This window comes from Bufo gargarizans, chromosome 7, assembly GCF_014858855.1.
Source record: "Bufo gargarizans isolate SCDJY-AF-19 chromosome 7, ASM1485885v1, whole genome shotgun sequence".
Taxonomy (NCBI): Eukaryota; Metazoa; Chordata; class Amphibia; order Anura; family Bufonidae; genus Bufo; species Bufo gargarizans.
In genome coordinates, this window is record NC_058086.1 from 38292917 (window position 1) to 38311966 (window position 19050).

The 19050-nt window shown below is 43.3% G+C and overlaps 1 protein-coding gene across 1 annotated transcript in view; it reads left to right on the forward strand.

Moving 5' to 3' along the window:
* The window catches only part of LOC122943587 (vitellogenin-1-like), a 120582-nt gene that overhangs the window by 50929 nt on the left and 50603 nt on the right, over positions 1-19050 (forward strand). Inside the window, exons 13-18 of the mRNA XM_044301448.1 lie at positions 8776-8895; positions 9240-9423; positions 13177-13267; positions 13582-13767; positions 14224-14371; positions 18669-18888. Of these exons, the coding sequence (XP_044157383.1) occupies positions 8776-8895; positions 9240-9423; positions 13177-13267; positions 13582-13767; positions 14224-14371; positions 18669-18888 (949 nt within the window). The remainder of the gene's footprint in view (positions 1-8775; positions 8896-9239; positions 9424-13176; positions 13268-13581; positions 13768-14223; positions 14372-18668; positions 18889-19050) is intronic.

The following is a 19050-nucleotide window of genomic DNA, read 5'->3' on the forward strand; positions in this document are numbered from 1 at the left end:
CATTAAGAGGCATTCCGTTTTGATCCTTCATAATGCAAGTCTATGGGCAGCATAATGGATCCGTCCTGGTTTCCATTATGCAGGAGTCCAGTCCTGCATAACCGAAACCAGGACGGATCTGTTATGCTGCCCATAGACTTGCATTATGATGGAATGCAAAACGGAAGCCTTTAAAAGGCATTCCGTTTTGCTTTCCGTCATAATAGAAGTCTATGGGAATCATAATGGATCCATCTTGTTTCCGTTATGCAGAACAGGGGAAAAAAAAGTCCTGTCGGCAGGACTTTGTTTTCCGTCTTGCATAATGGGAACCAGACGGATCCGTTATGATTCCCATAGACTTCTATTATGACAGATCAAAATGGAATGTCTCTTAAAGGCTTCTGTTTTGACTTCCGTCTTATCGATTCCGTGATTTTCTGTTATATGTGAACCCTCACTGTTTAGCTTTCCGTTCTTCTGATTCGTCAGAAGAAGAGAGCGAAAAAAAATAGGATCCTGTAAAAAAAAACGTATCCTGTTGCATCAGTTGTCATCCTTTTGAGCCATTTCCATCTGAGATCCGTTTTTTTTGACGGAAGCTAAAGTACTGCATGCTGGACTTTTGTACGGAAATGGCTCAAACGGGTGACAACTGATGCAACAGGATCGTTTTTTTTTTTTTTTTTTTTTACTGGATCCTGTTTTTTTCTCTCTCTCTCTTCTTCTGACGGATCAAAAGAACGGAAAGCTAAACGGCGATGTGAATGCAGGGAGAGCCCAAGGGGATTTGCAGGGGGTGAGAAACCAATATGGCCACACACACACCCCCTAGACCTCAAGGTGGGATGCCCATAAGGGCGCCGCAACCTCAAAAATCCAGTGACAAACAAACGTGTAAAATGCACACAGTGAAAACACAAAAATAAATAGGTGAATGTGTGACGGTTACAGCCCAGAAATTCAGCCAGAACTATAAAAATTCCTCATCTTGTCAAGGCCGAAGCTGAGCAAAGAGAGGTGTGTGCTAAAATTGTGAAGAAAAAGAAGTGCTGTGCAAATGTGCTATACTCAGTGGGCCCAAACACCCTATGAGTTTAGAGACCCCAGGGTCACCACTCCTGGGGCACTATGCGCTTTGGGCTTTCAACACAACTCAGCATTCTGGCTTCGATCCAGCAGAGCCCAGGCCGTCTGGCACAGGGCCTCGCCATACCCTGCGCTGTACACCTGGGGTTACTGTTTAGTGGTTCTCTATTCTGCTCAACATGGTTCCCTATGAATGGAGTACAGTCCCAGGAGCTAACTCGACTGGGTCTGAAGAATAGATACTACACTTGATTTTAGCCAAAAGGCCGAGAAGCGAGATAGAAATGTGCTAGCCTATTTTGCTTCTAAAAAGACAAGAGGACTGCGAGTCTCAAGAGAAAAATGCCCTCTTTAGCTGGGGATGCTCTTTCTCATTAGGGAGACCACCAAATACGTATGAGGAGTATTGTAGTCCAGCTAAGGCTGCTCTGCTTTTCTGGAAAACATATATGCAAATTTGATCATCTTACTATCTTTCTGCTGGCATCAGATAGGCTTAGTGTATGCAAATAGGTTACCTATCTCTCTCTCTCTCTCTCTCTCTCTAGCTCTCTAACTCTCTCTCTCTTTCTCTCTCCTTCTTTCTCTCATTTACCCAAATGAATCATAACAAATTTGGGATGAATTGTGGATCTGTAAAATCAAATCGCTCATTTTTTAATATACTTAGAACAGATGCATTTCAGAAATTCGCTCCTGCATTACAATATTTTCTTGATTTCCAAACTGCACAACGGTCTATCTATATATCAATGCCAATTGGACAGCTGTTGCATATACTTTACAATATAAAAACTATTTTCACAAAAATGCATTACCATATTACTATAATTTACTGGGAGTTAGAAGGGCTGTCAACAAGAAAAATTTGAAGTCATATTACAGTTCTCAGTGCTAAGGTCTCAAAATAAAGCTGAAATAATTGAACCATTTACATAATGGAATAATAATAGTGAAATTAATATAATTTGTATCTTAGAACCTGTGAATGGGATTGCTTACTAGTGTTGATCGAGCATACTCGTCCGAATACCGCATGTGCTCAAGCTTAATGCTCGAGTATCCTCCCCGTACGTTGGTTGGCTGCTACGCAGCAAATAAACGTGCAGGTAAGTACTGCCATTTACTGTAATGTCGTAGCCATGATGGTTACTGGCATTACAGTGATTGGCTGGCCAGAACACGTAATCGGGTGCTCTATAGCACCCGATCACACGTGTTCAACTCAGTGTTAGTCAGGGAGAGCTGTGCTGAGGAAGGGAAAGATAGTGCAGGGAGAGAAATTTTTTGGGGGAAGTTGAAAAACTTGTTAGAGACCCAAAAGTCCTTTTAAGGACTATTGTGTGTGGCAGCAGAAATATATATTTTTAGCACAGCCTGCGCTAAATTGCTAAAACAGTGACATTATCTGCACTACATCTCCTGTGTAACGTGTGCGCATCCCAAAAAATATCTGTCACATCCAGTGTACTTTTTCTATAGACAGTGTCCGCTGCAGACAGTGACATTATCTGTGCTACATCTCCTGTGTAACCTGTGCGCATCCCAAAAATATCAGTGACATCCAGTGTAATTTTTACGTAGATGGTGTCCACTGAGGACAGTGACATTAGCTGTGCTACATCTCCTGTGAAACGTGTGCATATTCCAAAAATATCAGTGACATCCAGTGTAATTTTTCAGTAGACGGTGTCCACTGCGGACAGTGACATTACCTGGAGGTACATCTCCTGTGTAACGTTTCAACATCCCAAATACCTGTGACATTCTCTATAATTTTATATTAGCCGCTGCTGACATCAGCAACATTATTTGCAGTATTTCTTCTGTGTGACGTTTCCACATCCCAAATACCTTTTTTTTTAAAATTGCGCATACATTTACAAATCCTACACTACTGTACGTGTGACATACTTTCAAGAATATATAACATTTAATATGAAGAAGGTCAGCAGTAAGGGACAGGGAAAGGGCCGTGATGCTGATGGTGCATGTAGAGGCCAAGACCCTGGGCGCGGTGAAACTGTGCCTGCTACCAAAGCACAAGAAAAACTATAATCCACAATACCTAGCTTCATGTCCCAGTTTGCAGGGCGGCGCAGGACAATGTTCTCGAAGTCTTTCACCTTGTCTTTCACCAAGTCCAGTCTCAGTAGCCAAGAGTCTAGTCAACACTATCCTCACCCTGATCCTCCTTCCTCCCACCATGAAGAGTCTTGCCAAACAAGTGATCCCACACTCGGATATTCTGAGAAGCTCTTTTCAGCGCCCTTCCTTCATTTGGGCCTGCCGACAAGCCCGCTTGAAGAGGGACATGAGATCTTGTGCCCTGATTCCCAAACTCTTGAGCATCCACAGTCATAAGAAGATGACGGTGTGGAATGGCAATTAGTGTTTCACGAGGTGAATGATGAAGATGAGACACAGTTGCCAATAAGTCAACGGCAATTAGTGTCTCAAGAGGTTGATGATGAGGATGAGACACAGTTGCCAATAACTGAGGTTGTTGTTAGGTCAACAAGTCAGGAGGATGAGCAGAGTGAGGAAGTGGAAGAGGAGGTGGTGGACGATGAAGTCACTGACCCAACCTGGGAAGTTGGCAAGCCGAGCAAGGACAGCAGTACAGAGGAGGAGGGATCCGCAGCACCGCAGCAGGCTGGAAGAAGCAGTGGGGTGGCAAAAGGGAGAAGGCGGGCCACACCAAATAGGCCCGAAACTGTTACCTGGAGCATACCCTTGCGGAAATCTCCCTTGCCAAGGGGTAGGTGTTCCACAGTATGGCGCTTTTTTGAGGAAAGTGCTGACGACAAAAGAATTGTCATTTGCAACCTGTGCCATACAAAAATTAGCAGGGGCGTGAACACTAGCAACCTCACCAGCACCAGCATGATCTGCCACATGGCATCAAAGCACCATAATAGGTGGGCCGTATTCCTGGGTCCTCAATCTGTGTCTGCGGGTAACACCACTGCCTCCTCTTTCCCTTTGCTACGTGCTGGTCAATCCCATGTCAAAAGCGCAAGCCCGGATGCTTCCCGGCCTGCACCTGGACCTTTGCAAGCACCATCAGCGACCACATCAGCAGCGCTTACAATTGCCAGCTCACCGACTGATGTGCAACATGAGCACGCGCTGCAACTGGACGTTCCACATGTTGGCGGGACTTCGTGAATAGCAGAGGACAGTAGTGGTATACTAGCTTCAACATGGTCGTCGCCTTTCCAGTCAGCTTCCGCTCTTTACAAGCGAGGAGTGGGCATGGATGTCTGACCTCTGTTAAGTTTTAAGAAACTTTGAGGAATCAGCACAGATGGTAAGCGGCGATAATGTTATACGTCACCATCCCACTTCTGTGTCTACTCAAACGTTCGCTGCTCACAATTAAGGCCGACGCTTTGCATGTGAAAGAGGTGGAAATGGGGGAAGACATTACACAGGGTGATAGCCAGACAACCCTCAGTACGTCTTCTCAGTGCAAAGTGAACGATGATGAGGAGGAGGAGCGTGAGACGGTTGCCTCCGCTACATAGGGTAGTACCCATGGAAGTTTAATTCCATCTGTTCAGTGTGGATGGGCAAAAGAGGAAGAAGAGGATGAGAAGATTGAGAGTCATCCTCCTGAGGACGACAGCAAAGTCTTGCCTGTTGGGACTCTGGTGCACATGGCTGACTTTATATAAGGCTGTCTTTCCCGTGACCCACACATATTACTCATTTTGGACAACACCGATTACGGGTTGTTCACCCTTCTCGACCCACGCTACAAAGAGAACTTCTCATGTCTCATACCTGTGGTGGAGACGACAAGCAAAATGGCGCATTACCAGAAGGTCCTTGTGGAAAAATTGCTCAAAAAAAATTTCAGTTGAGCACCCTTGCAGCAGAGTCCGTAGTTCCTTGGGCAACCGAGCAGCAGAGACGAGGGGAACACACAGAAGTTCCAACAGAGGCAAGGCAACACTCTCCAAGGCCTGGGACAGTTTCATGACACACCCCCATCACCCTCATCCTGATGCCCAGCCTAATGTCAGAAGGAGAGAAAACTTTTGGAACATGGTAAAAGAGTACGTAGCAGACCGTGTCAGCGTCCTCAATGATCCCTCAGTGCCTCACAACTACTGGGTGTCCAAGCTGGACACGTGGCATGAACTGGCGCTCTACGCCTTGGAGGTGCTGGCCTGCCCTGCCGCCAGAGTTTTGTCAGAGCGTGTATTTAGTGCGGTTGGGGGCATAATAACTGATAAGCGCATTCGCCTGTCAACTGAAAATGCTGACAGGTTGACTCTTATAAAAATGAAAAGGCCTGGATTGCCCCTGACTTCTCTACTCCACCAGAGGAAAGTGGATGAACTTATAGGCACTTTAAATGTGTTTTTTATAATGTACTGAATACACTGTATTCCTATGTACCCCTTCCACCACAAAAAAGGGTATATGGTTCAATCTTCCTTTTCTCGTCCTCCTCCTCTTGTTGATATGATGGAAGAGGAGGAGGATGAGAAAAGGAATATTAAACCATATACCCTTTTTTGTGGTTGAAGGGGTACATAGGAATGTTGTAGAGGGTCAGCTCACTTGCAGGCCCTCGCATATAATGTTTTAGAGGGTCAGCTCACCAGCAGGCCCTCGCCTACATTCTTTTAGAGGGTCAGCTCACCTTTAGGCCCTCGCATCTAATGTTTTAGAGGGCCAGCTCACCTGCAGGCCCTCGCATGTAATGTTTTACAGGGTTAGCTCACCTGCAGGCCCTCGCATGTAATGTTTTACAGGGTTAGCTCACCAGAAGGCCCTCACCTACAATCTTTTAGAGGGTCAGCTCACTCGCAGGCCTTCGCATCTAATGTTTTAGAGGGTCAGTTCACTGGCAGGCCCTCAACTACAATCTTTTAGAGGGTCAGCTTACCTGCAGGCCCTCGCATATAATGATTTAGAGGGTCAGCTCACCTGCAGGCCCTTGCATATAATGTTTTAGAGAGTCAGCTCACCATCAGGCCCTCACCTACAATCTTTTAGAGGGTCAGCTCACCTGCAGGCCCTCGCATATAATGTTTTACAGGGTCAACTCACCATCAGGCCCTCACCTACAATCTTTTAGAGGGTCAGCTCACCTGCAGGCCCTCGCATATAATGTTTTACAGGGTCAACTCACCAGCAGGCCCTCGCCTACAATCTTTTAGAGGGTCAGCTCGCCTTCAGGCCCTCGCATATAATGTTTTAGAGGGTCAGCTCACCAGCAGGCCCTTACCTACAATTTTGTAGAGGGTAAGCTCACCTGCAGGCCCTCGCATCTAATGTTTTACAGGGTCAGCTCACTAGAAGGCCCTCACCTATAATCTTTTAGAGGGTTAGCTCACTCGCAGGCCTTCGCATGTAATGTTTTAGAGGGTCAGTTCACTGGCAGGCCCTCAACTACAATCTTTTAGAGGGTCATCTTACCTGCAGGCCCTCGCATATAATGATTTAGAGGGTCAGCTCACCTGCAGGCCCTTGCATATGATGTTTTAGAGAGTCAGCTCACCATCAGGCCCTCACCTACAATCTTTTAGAGGGTCAGCTCACCTGCAGGCCCTCGCATATAATGTTTTACAGGGTCAACTCACCATCAGGCCCTGACCTACAATCTTTTAGAGGGTCAGCTCACCTGCAGGCCCTCGCATATAATGTTTTACAGGGTCAACTCACCAGCAGGCCCTCACCTACAATCTTTTAGAGTGTCAGCTCACCTGCAGGCCCTCACATATACTGTTTTAGAGGGTCAACTCACCAGCAGGCCCTCAACCATAATGTTTTACAGGGTCAGCTTACCATCAGGCCCTCACCCATAATTTTTTCATTGGTCAGCTAAGCAGCAGGCACTCGCCCATAATTTTTTCGATGCTCATATCAGCAGCAGGCACTCACCCTTAATGTTTTAGAGAGTCAGCTCTGCAGCAGACCCTCACCCCTAATGTTTTAGATGGTCAGCTCAGCAGCAGAACCTCACCCGTAATGTTATAGAGGGTCACCAGCAGGCCCTTGCTCCTAATGTTTTTGAGGGTCACCAGCAGGCCATCAATCATAATTTTTTGTAATAAAGGGTGTTGTGGAGTGCCGGTTCCTTGTAATTTTTGGAAGCCCTTTCACTTAGTGCATAGGCTTTATGAGTGTAGGAGTCCCACTACCTGAACAATTGTACCACAATGTGAATGAGGCCCTCCTTTATGTGATATACAGGTTGTATCGGAGTGCCTCTTACCTGTGTAATTTTTGGAAGCACTTGCATTTTATTTACAAGTTTCCTAACAATTTTTCCTCTAAAATCAATTTTATCTTCGGTTTTGTGTCGGTCTGTAAAAGTGGCGTACTACTTGGACAACATTGTTCCCAGCGACCTGGGAGTCCAAGATGCATCCAAACATCCTCCCCATGCTGTTCCCGAACCATTTCGGTGGTGTTTCCATCCATTTCTGACCTTTTCCTATGAACAAAACACTCTCCCCTCTTCAGAGCAGGGGGTGCCTGATTTAATGCTCGGGTTCTCCCATTGACTTCCATTGTGCTCGGGTGCTCGGTAGAGCACTTTTGTGCTCGATCAACACTATTGTTTACACTTTAGCTCCCAGCTAAAATGTGATAACCTTGAGTTTTTTACTCTATAGTCTCCTTAACGCTACAATGGTATTTTCACCATCAGGTCCCTCCTCACCTTTTAGCACTGCATTGCTCGTGAAGATTTGGACCCCAGAGCCACCCATGAGTAAAGAGCCAACCTGAGCTCAGAGACTTCTCTTGGCCAGATCCATAAAACCAGCAGGTGTTGCCTTTATTGTGTGTCTAAATATCTACAGTATGTACAATCTAACTTAAGAGACAGATTCTCCTTATGGAGCTCAAGTAAGTGATAGGGAGTTCTTAAACTTGTTGTCTCACTTCAACAAATGGCATGGTGGACCGCCAGAGAGCACATAGGTTGGCACTTTTTCCTATGGTGTACAAGCACGACCACAGCTGCTGGATTGCAGGCTGGTCATAACCATAGACACGAGAAGTGTATAACGTGATGGAAAAATGAATCAAGCCAGCAAAAGAAACAATATGTACAATCACACAGTCAACCTCATAACTGAACTTTCTATAGTAGTTAGCTTTTTCAAGTCTTAACCATGGCTCTTCATGCTCAGGTATTCCTGAGTATCACCAGTAAGTTCACAGCAGAGACCAAAAATATTGAAAGCAAGGCTATCAAATCAGGAACTCCTTCCCAAACAAGACTGTCCCAAACCAGTGATCAGCTGACCCACAGTAGTCGATCAGCTCTGAGACAGTTGTGCAGCAACAGCCCCCAAAATAATTATAGACAGGAGAAGACATCATCGTAGGAATTAACCTACTAGTAGAGGAAAACTGACTTCTTAGTGCCGCCAATAGGTAGTTACTGTCTAAGTCAGTCTTTAACCCAATGTTATCGCCATGGGAGAACCCCAATCCCATTCACACTTCCAAAAACATTTGGCACTGGGGTGATTAAACCCTGTATCATTTATAATGTGACCATAATTTGTTGATTGCTCTGCTGCCTCCATGTGAAGCAAATTTTGGGCAGGCTGAAATCACTTTACTGTAAAATGTGTTGTGGTGTACAGATATTGATGTCACCATGTATATTTTAGGTTTTAGAGACATTTTTAAAGTATCTACGTTCAACCAATGATCATTGTTTTTATACAGCTGCATAACTGGAAACCCGATTCTTCCACTGAGCCTCTCGCATCAGTTTACCTGAAGTTGTTTGGACAAGAGATTATATACCATGAGTTGAACAAGAACTTACTAGAGAGTATTCTCAAGGTAAGTGTAATAACTGAGGGGATCTGCACATTTTACAGTGGTTGTACCTGTTATTTGCAGATCATTCACCTCAATGGGAATGACCAGCAGTGAGCTCCAGTGCGAGGCACATTCACAAAAGGTAGAAAGCAATGAAAAGCAATGGGTGCTAATCAGTGAGAGTGGCGGGAATCGGACCATAGCCATTAAATGATGCAGCCAACCAGCAGTTGCCTCTATAGTGCAATACATCAGGATGCGTTCTCAACAATTCTTTGTAACTGGTGCTGGATGGACTGCCATCTGCTTAGGAATTTGTATACTGTGCTTGCAATTAATATTGCTTTGTTTGTTCTTTTGTGTAGTTTCTTTCTAGTGGCAGGTATGCTACCCTACTACCAGCGGTGAAGGCTCTTCAGAATGGTGTGGATATAAATTGGTCTAAACCATTGCTATCCAGTGAAAATTGCCACATTGTGCCAACCTGTGTGGGTCTTCCCCTGGAAACCAGCTTGCAATACTCATCGGTCACAAGGGCTCAACTACAAGGTACTCCCAGTGACTATGTCAGTGATGATGGAGGGACCCACATGATCACCTCTCTAAAAGCAGTTGGCCCATGATCAAGAGAAATAAAACAAAATATGGCACCAGTGGGCCATCTATGAACTATTCATATGAGCTACTGTAGGCCCTTCCATAGTAGCCTTCCATAGTGACTAATAGAATAGCAGTTCCAAGCATGGAAGATGTCCTATAGCAGTGATGGCTAACCTTGGCACTCCAGCTGTGGTGAAACTGCGACTCCCAGCATGCTTTATTTATTTCTATAGAGTTCTGAGAGCAGCCAAGCAAGGGGGGCATCTTGGGAGTTGTAGTTTTACCACAGCTGGAGTGCCAAGGTTAGCCATCACTGTCCTATAGCATCACATCTTCCATATGAGAAGATCATTTTGTTTTGACTTCCCAAGAGATATTCTGACCATCACTATAACATATACCATAATGTCTGATAGATTGGGGCATCACCTAAGGAACCACCACCTATCAAGAAAATATGCAGCACTGTGGGTGGGGAAACAGAATAATCAGTATCTTGATAATTGAAGGTCCCAGAGGTGTCAATCCTTAAAATACCTCTATACAGGTCCTTCTAAAACAATTAGCATATTGTGATAAAGTTCATTATTTTCTGTAATGTACTGATAAACATTAGACTTTCATATATTTTAGATTCATTACACACAACTGAAGTAGTTCAAGCCTTTTATTGTTTTAATATTGATGATTTTGGCATACAGCTCATGAAAACCCAAATTTCCTATCTAAAAAAATTAGCATATTTCATCCGACCAATAAAAGAAAAGTGTTTTTAATACAAAAAAAGTCAACCTTCAAACAATTATGTTCAGTTATGCACTCAATACTTGGTCGGGAATCCTTTTGCAGAAATGACTGCTTCAATGCGGCGTGGCATGGAGGCAATCAGCCTGTGGCACTGCTGAGGTGTTATGGAGGCCCAGGATGCTTCGATAGCGGCCTTAAGCTCATCCAGAGTGTTGGGTCTTGCGTCTCTCAACTTTCTCTTCCCAATATCCCACAGATTCTCTATGGGGTTCAGGTCAGGAGAGTTGGCAGGCCAATTGAGCACAGTAATACCATGGTCAGTAAACCATTTACCAGTGGTTTTGGCACTGTGAGCAGGTGCCAGGTCGTGCTGAAAAATGAAATCTTCATCTCCATGAAGCTTTTCAGCAGATGGAAGCATGAAGTGCTCCACAATCTCCTGATAGCTAGCTGCATTGACCCTGCCCTTGATAAAACACAGTGGACCAACACCAGCAGCTGACATGGCACCCCAGACCATCACTGACTGTGGGTACTTGACACTGGACTTCAGGCATTTTGGCATTTCCCTCTCCCCAGTCTTCCTCCAGACTCTGGCACCTTGATTTCCGAATGACATGCAAAATTTGCTTTCATCCGAAAAAAGTACTTTGGACCACTGAGCAACAGTCCAGTGCTGCTTCTCTGTAGCCCAGGTCAGGCGCTTCTGCCGCTGTTTCTGGGGAATGCGGCACCTGTAGCCCATTTCCTGCACACACCTGTACACGGGGGCTCTGGGTGTTTCTACTCCAGACTCAGTCCACTGCTTCCGCAGGTCCCCCAAGGTCTGGAATCGGCCCTTCTCCACAATCTTCCTCAGGGTCCGGTCACCTCTTCTCGTTGTGCAGCGTTTTCTGCCACACTTTTTCCTTCCCACAGACTTCCCACTGAGGTGCCTTGATACAGCACTCTGGGAACAGCCTGTTTGTTCAGAAATTTCTTTCTGTGTCTTACCCTCTTGCTTGAGGGTGTCAATGATGGCCTTCTGGACAGCAGTCAGGTCGGCAGTCTTACCCATGATTGCGGTTTTGAGTAATGAACCAGGCTGGGAGTTTTTAAAAGCCTCAGGAATCTTTTGCAGGTGTTTAGAGTTAATTAGTTGATTCAGATGATTAGGTTAATAGCTCGTTTAGAGAACCTTTTCATGATATGCTAATTTTTTTAGATAGAAATTTTGGGTTTTCATGAGCTGTATGCCAAAATCATCAATATTAAAACAAGAAAAAGGCTTGAACTACTTCAGTTGGTGTGTAATGAATCTAAAATATATGAAAGTCTAATGTTTATCAGTACATTACAGAAAATAATGAACTTTATCACAATATGCTAATTTTTTTAGAAGGACCTGTATATACACACACACTTGAACACAAATATTAAACTAGGATATGAATGTAAATATGTTGATGGCTATGTACTTTGTACACCATTTCACTTATTTTAACACAAAATAAGTAACTTTATAAATAGTCTTCATGAAAAGTTTCCTCCCATATTGCTCATGTAGTGTATATGCAACTCCTGTACATAGCTGGCTGTGCTGCTGCTTCTGATAAAGATAGACAGCACACTATTCCTGGCTGCTATCAGCTGAGGGCTGACCATCATCAGTTTTATCTACTCTCCCCTCCTTTCGCTCCATGTTAGAAATACCAATGAAGAAGAAAAACTGTATTGGGGAGGACTCAGAGCCTGCAGTGAAAGAGATGAAACAGGTTGTGTAGAGAGAGGGGCAAAGGGGTCATCAATAGTGTTGGGAGCGAATATTCGAATCACGAATTTTAATCGCGAATATCGCCACTTCGAGAATTCGTGAAGATGTAGAATATAGTACTATATATTCGTATTCGTGAATATTCTAGATTTTTTTTTCATCTGAACCCATGATCCCTCCCTGCTTCTTGCTTGTGGGCCAATGAGAAGGCTGCAATGTCTTTGTCTGAGCTTAGCAACATCTCTAGCAACTAATAGGAAAGTTGCCGACCCCTTACTATATAAGAACCGCCCCAGCAGCCATTTTATATAGTTTTTGGAGTTCTGAGAGAGAGAGAGCAGTGACATTGCTGTGCTCTGTGCTTTGCTGAGTCATTACATTAGATAGATAGTTAGTTAGTTAGCTTATATATATATAATACAGATAGTTAGTAGGAGATAGTCAGTGTAGGTTAGATAGTGATATAGTGGAGCTGATAGGTTCCAGTGCAGGGTGTTAGGTAGTATGATAGGTTCTGCTGTCCATACATACATGCTACTAGTGTTGGGCAAGAATATTCGATTCGCGAATATTAATCGCGAATATCGGCATATCGAGAATTGGCGAATATTTAGAATATAGTGATATATATATATATATATATATATATATATTCGTATTTTCGAATATTCTAGATTTTTTTTTCATCTGAATCCATGATCCCTCCCTGCTTCTTGCTTGTGGGAGTTAGTTCTCCGGTTCACTCCTGTTGTTGTCTCCTGTTTGTTGTCTCCCTTTGGGTATTGTTTGTGGTGTTTGTGGTGCTTGTGTTGTTTGTCCTTTCCCTGTTGTTACCCTAGGTGTCAGTCTTGAGGACTAGAGCGCCCACTGCCCTATTCACTACCTAGGGCTTATTTTGGGGTAAGCCAGGGACGAGGCACGTAATCGGCGTAAGGGTGAGCAGCCCGTCTAGGGACGTCAGGGCAGCCAGGTGCCAGTGCTAGGTGAGTTAGGGGTCACCTCTGCGCTGCATGTCTGTTACCTGCCATATCAAACATGATAATATGAGCAGGTTGTACACTGTATATCAGGGGGTGAATGAAGATTGCAGACTGAAACTTAGCATATTTTTTTAACTAAGGGTAACCACCAACATACTGTATGTAAAACACATTTTCCTTATTATGTTACGTGTATTTTTTAAGATTTCTTTTAATTGACAGCCCAAGCTCACTTCACTCCCGAACCTAAAGACCCAAGTTTCGTCCAGTTATTTCAACCCAACATTAACCTGAAGTCCAAATTTTCTCTAAGGTTTGTACAGTACAATGTCCTGTTCAATGTATTTACTGTATTACACAGATCTTCTTTTAGGGAGGAATAAAAGGGAAGTAATAAAATCAGCACCGATCTTTTCTTAGAGAGGGAGGTCTGGATGTTTGTTTTCTGACCAGTTCTATCTAATACTAGTTGTTTTTTTCCTGTGGTTTGGTATTGAGAGTGGCCCCTCTAACTTTTTTAGAAGATTTTTGAGGGTGGGACCTTGCACTGATAGGACTACGAGGTGTGGTGAGAAAATCAAATGTGTAATAACAGAATTTACCTTTTTTTTTTATCCTTTTGTTTAGTATGACTAAGGATATTGTCATTATGATTGGGGTGAATACCAATATCATCCAGGCTGGAACGGAACTCCGAACACAAATCAATATACTTCTCCCTGTAAATGTGGAAGCTGCTATCAATGTGGAGCAAAAGCATTTCAAAATAGATTATATTCCAATTGAACAAAACAATGAAATTCTGTCTATAAGGTTGGTTACCCATTATTATATCGAAGCAACTGAATCAAAAATAGTCTAGGCTAAGAAGAAGAAGTGATCAACAGCTTTACTGTGAGTCACAGGTGCCGCGATCAGCACTGAACATGGTATCTGAGGGGTTAAATGACGGTGATCGCCGTTCCCCGTTGTTGCTCCCGCTCCACATACAATGGAAAGCGATTTGTGACAAAGTAAATCAAATTTCTTTTTTAAGTTCAGCGAACTCTATTTAAGGGTTCACAAACTATTAGTCTTGACATTGTTTGCACTTTATTCAACTTTTATGCTACATTATTTTACACTATACGAGATATTTATACAGTGTTGGCTCCTCCACCACAAATAGCCCAAAATACTGTAAACCGGCGGAACAACAAAGCTTTATCTTTTTGTTACGACTCTTCGAAATATTTCTTTAAGATCAGCAATGCAATATTTTACATTCAGGTCAAAAGCATTTGCTATAACAAGAAATGTGGAGGATTTAGCGGCTGCTAAAATGACTCCGCTCGTAGCTGCTGGAACAGAACCAAATGTACTGAAGCAGACCTTTAATCCAAGAGACTTGTCAGCAGGGGACACGCCAAGGACCGAGGTAAAGAGAATTCACTATCATCCCAGAAATGTACTTTTCACCGTCGGGATTCACTCTGTCTCATCGAAAAATATAGACTCCCGCTTTTTTTTTTCAAGCTTGCCTGTAGTTAATCATATGTATATTGCTTAGACTGGGACACGAAGAGCAAAGCAAACATTTTTACCTTGCGTGTTAAACATATCTGGGTGATTTAGAACAAGCCAACACTTGGAAGGACCTACCCTGCAAGTGCTGATGGAGTGCAGCGGTGAGCAATTGTTCATGATTTGCAATGGTGCCGTTGGCTCAGGGGCTTTGGTTTATTTAATTTTACACTTGGTTTACCCGTAATTTGGTTAGATGGAACTACTTTCTGCAGTTTTAAAAGGGCTGTGCTGAGATTTAAACTTAACCCCCCCATTGCCCCCTCCTCCATATGAATGAGCGACCATGGAGTATGCTCACTACCACTCCATTCATCTCTATGGACCTGCCCGAGATAGTTGAGTGCTATAGAGGTCAATGGGGGAGCAGCGCGTGTGCTTGACAAATGCTCTATTCAAACAGGGGACCCAGGACCCCAGTGCTCGTTCTGCGTTTTAAACTTCACCCACATTCCCTCCTCCCTTGTATGAATGAGCAACCGTTGAGCATGCTCACTACCACTCTATTCATTGCTATGGGTCTGCCAGAGATAGTTGAGTGTTATAGAGATGAATGGATCGAATGGGTAAGCAACGTGTGTGATTGACAACAGCTCTATTCATATAGGGTGACACAGGACCCCAGTTCTTGTGCTGAGATTTAAACTTAACCCCATTTCCTCTTCCACTGTATGAATGAGCAGCTGTTGAGCATGCTCACTACCATTCCATTCATCTCTATGGGACTCCCAGAGATAGTTGAGTGCTATAGAGAAGAATGTGTGACAACTGCTGTATTCATACCAAGAAGAGGAACAGGTCCTCAGTTCTAGTGCTAAGATTTAAACTTAATCCCCACTCCCATGTCCCCGTATAACGGTTGAGCATGCTCACTATTACTCCATTCATCTCTATGGAGAGATGAATAGAGCATGGATGCTTGACCACTACTCTGTTCATATGAGGGGACACACAAATCCAGTTCTTGTGGTGGTCCCAGTGGTCGGACCTCCATCAAATAATTAGCCCCTATCCTGTTGTTAGAGTGCTTGAATCTTGGCTCAACACTTTTAAGGAGAACCTTTTCAGACCCTCTTTCTTTAGCAAATACTTGTATTCCCTATGAAATAACAATTCTGGAGCATCCTTTCTTAGAGGTCTATGTTGTACTGTTCCACCTGGTTTTCCTCATGGAAGTGTAAGACTAAATTGAAACCTGGATGTTACCATTCCACTTATGAGATAAGAGTAACTACCAGTAGTATTGGGCTGTAGAGTTTAGAACAGCCCTACCTACACTGCCACAAATTATCAAAAACAACTTTCAAAGAGGGGTAATAGAATAAATAAAGCGTAACTTTTAATAAATAATTCCTAAAAACATGTATAAATAATGAACATCCAGTGTGCACACCACATAAACGTGCCACAGACCAAACATGTACCACATTGGTGTACAGAGAAAAACGTGCGTATCCGTATAACTATACACATGTGGCTATGCAATACCAAGACTGGCACATAACAGTAATAACTGGGTTGGTCTTACCAGTCTGTAGATGGTGCTCGAGGTTCTCTGGTTGCAGAAAATGAACCATAAACTAATCATCATTTAAAGTGGGGCCAAAATGGATAAATTCTTCACTAATATGCCCTGTCAGGACTATTATACCCTAATGGCCTTAAAGGGGTATTCCCATCACATACAATGGGGGCATATTGCTAGGATATGCCCTGATTGTCTGATAGGTGCGGGTCCCACCTCTGGGACCCGCACCTACAAGAAGAACGGAGCGGAGGGAGCTGTGGCTGGAGGACACCGGATTTCCAGGGGTCCGTCCACCACCAAGCGCTTATCAACTTAGCGCTTATTAGTTTTACGCTTATCAACATATTGTGTCCATCACAACAAACCTGGTAGCGATGATGCTGGTCGCTCTCCTAGCCAGGTCCCTCCTCTTCTCACAGGTGATCCGGCTGCCTGCTTCACCGTAAGCTCCTGGTGACATCACCAGGACCGCCAGAGCAGAGGAGGAGATTGTGCCTTTTCAGGTATTTTAACGGGTGGTGTAGCTTCCTCCGCGCCAACACAGACCTCATTGGTTCTCACCAGCAGGCCTCTATACGGGCCTCCATTTGATCTGTTTACATGCCGTACGCAGGGACAGTCAGCAGGAGACCACGATCATGGTTCTTCTGTTCTTCATTTTTTTCCATTTGCTTTCTTTGAGAGGGCTGTATGTCCCATATCTTGTCCTCTCTTCTGTTGCCATTGGAAGACAGATCACTCTGTCCTTCCCTCTTGGTGCCATTTTGGGACACATTTCCTTACCTGGCCCTGCAATATACACATAGCCCCATGTCCCCTGATGAATCTGGGGTATAATTTTCTAAGATGAAACGTGTTGGACCAATTTTTTTTTTTTAGATCTTGGTAGATCCCTTCACCTTGGGATTTTCGTTTGGCATCATTTTTGCTTATTCCCTGAAACATTTAGGAATTGTGACAACCACCCTTGATAGGGACGTTCAGGGCCTTTACAACGGTTCCAGACTCCATACTTAGGAGTAACACAGAGTTTTTAAAAATGTGCTCCACAAATTATTTCATGGGCAATGCATGTAATTACTAATACATATAAGGAGAGACATAAGGTCCACATTTAAGGTGAACGCTAGTAAAGACAACAGTATTTCCCTCAAGAAGACTTTCTTGTGTTGTTAAACTGAGTCTAAAAAGGTTTGTGTAGCAATGGACCTGCCATATTTACCATTCAGGACTTTAAGAAAGTTGAGGGACAACCTATGTGCAAGCAGCCATACTAGTTGTCACCCAGCTTTCCCTGAAACTAATACCACTCAGAAATGGATGAACAGAATTTTAAGAGCACAAAAGACTTATTACAGGATTTATTTATTTTTATTATTTAGTTTTTAGTTCCTTTAAGTTCGTTTAAGTTTTTAGAGACAGTTTATTTTAAAGAGACTGTATTAGGGAATTCTGAGCTGTCAATAGTTGGTGTCCCTTTTCAAATCCTCAACCTGAGTGAAGAGCAGCTACAAAGAGCATCTTGTACTTTGGAGGACCAGGTCTGTCTATGCCTAATTTGGGCAACCTGTTGATTTTAATGGAAACCATGTAATACTTCATTTACCCTGTGGAGGAGCTGCAGGGATTTGAACACTTAAGAGGATTATCTAAACTATTATATAAAACATTCTTCCCCCACCCCCCCCCAAGAGTTCCTTGGTCTTCTTGGCAGTGTTTGGTTAGTAATGCCTCTTGCTTAGGTGGTGCAGCCTCTCGGGCCTTAAAGGTGTGTATATGTAATGACAGATGATGTGACACTTAGATTGCACACAGGTGACATCATTTCACTAATTATGTGACTTCTGAAGGTAATTGGTTGCACCAGAGCTTTTTATGGGCTTCCTAACAAAGGGGGTGAATACATACCCACATGGCAATTTTCTGTTTTCTATTTCTAAACAATAGTTTAATTTTTATATTTTTCTCATTTCACTTCACCAGCTTAGACTATTGTGTTCTGATCCATCTCATAAAATTCAGATAAGCAAAACATTCAACTAAAGGCTGTAATGTAACAAAATACGAAAAAGGTCAAGGGGGTGAATTCTTTTGCAAGGCACTAGATATTGAAAGACAACTTACTAATCAATGGCCCATATTACAAGTCTTTACCAGTAGACAGAAGCTTGCTTAGCTGATTTAATGTTAAGGCAATGCTGTATCTGAATTTCATTTTATTCTAAACGGTGTGTGGTTTGGGGAATGTTTAGGAAAATGGATTGCAGAGAGCTCAGTTAGGAAGCAGTAGGAGGTGATATAATATGGGTTTGGGCCATGTACGACTCTAACAAAGGTTTGTTTCTCAGAAGTTTTTCAGAACATATTTTCAATCAATCTCCATGAACAAAACATTCAGTTTTCTCCTGAGAATAATAATAGACTTGTGAGGAGCTGGAGACTGAAAAGCACTTAGCAAAAAAAAAATGGAGATCTCACTAACAGAAAAACACAAAGTATCGGCGGGGGATCCTGTGCGTATTTCAAGAAGGATTTCATTTAAAAAGTAGCAGGTTTCATTCAAAACATATTTAATGCCACATAGATACCGTCATATAATGACATCTATTCCATCAATTCACAGGGAAAGTTTTCAGCAGAAGTTCTCGGCAAAGAGAAGGCATACTGGTCCGGTCAGCCGCACAGGCAAGCGCACGCCCAGAGGTTTTCCATTTGTGCTCAGATAAGTCATTTAGGCTTCCAGATTTGCTTGGAGAAGAATAGCGTGACAGCTGGTTTTGCCCAAAACTGTCCCTTTTATCATATGATTGGGGATCATTCTTTCAAGCTCATAGTTAAGCCAGGTAAGCCATAAAACGGAACATTCAAGGGACCGGACAACTGTTCTGACATGTCTGTTTTAGAAAAATACTTACATGAAGTAACAATCTTTTCTTTAAACCCTCTTTTATTCCCCCTTGAACTGTTTGAATCAAACAGTTGTTTGCTGGTTGTTGTTATAATTT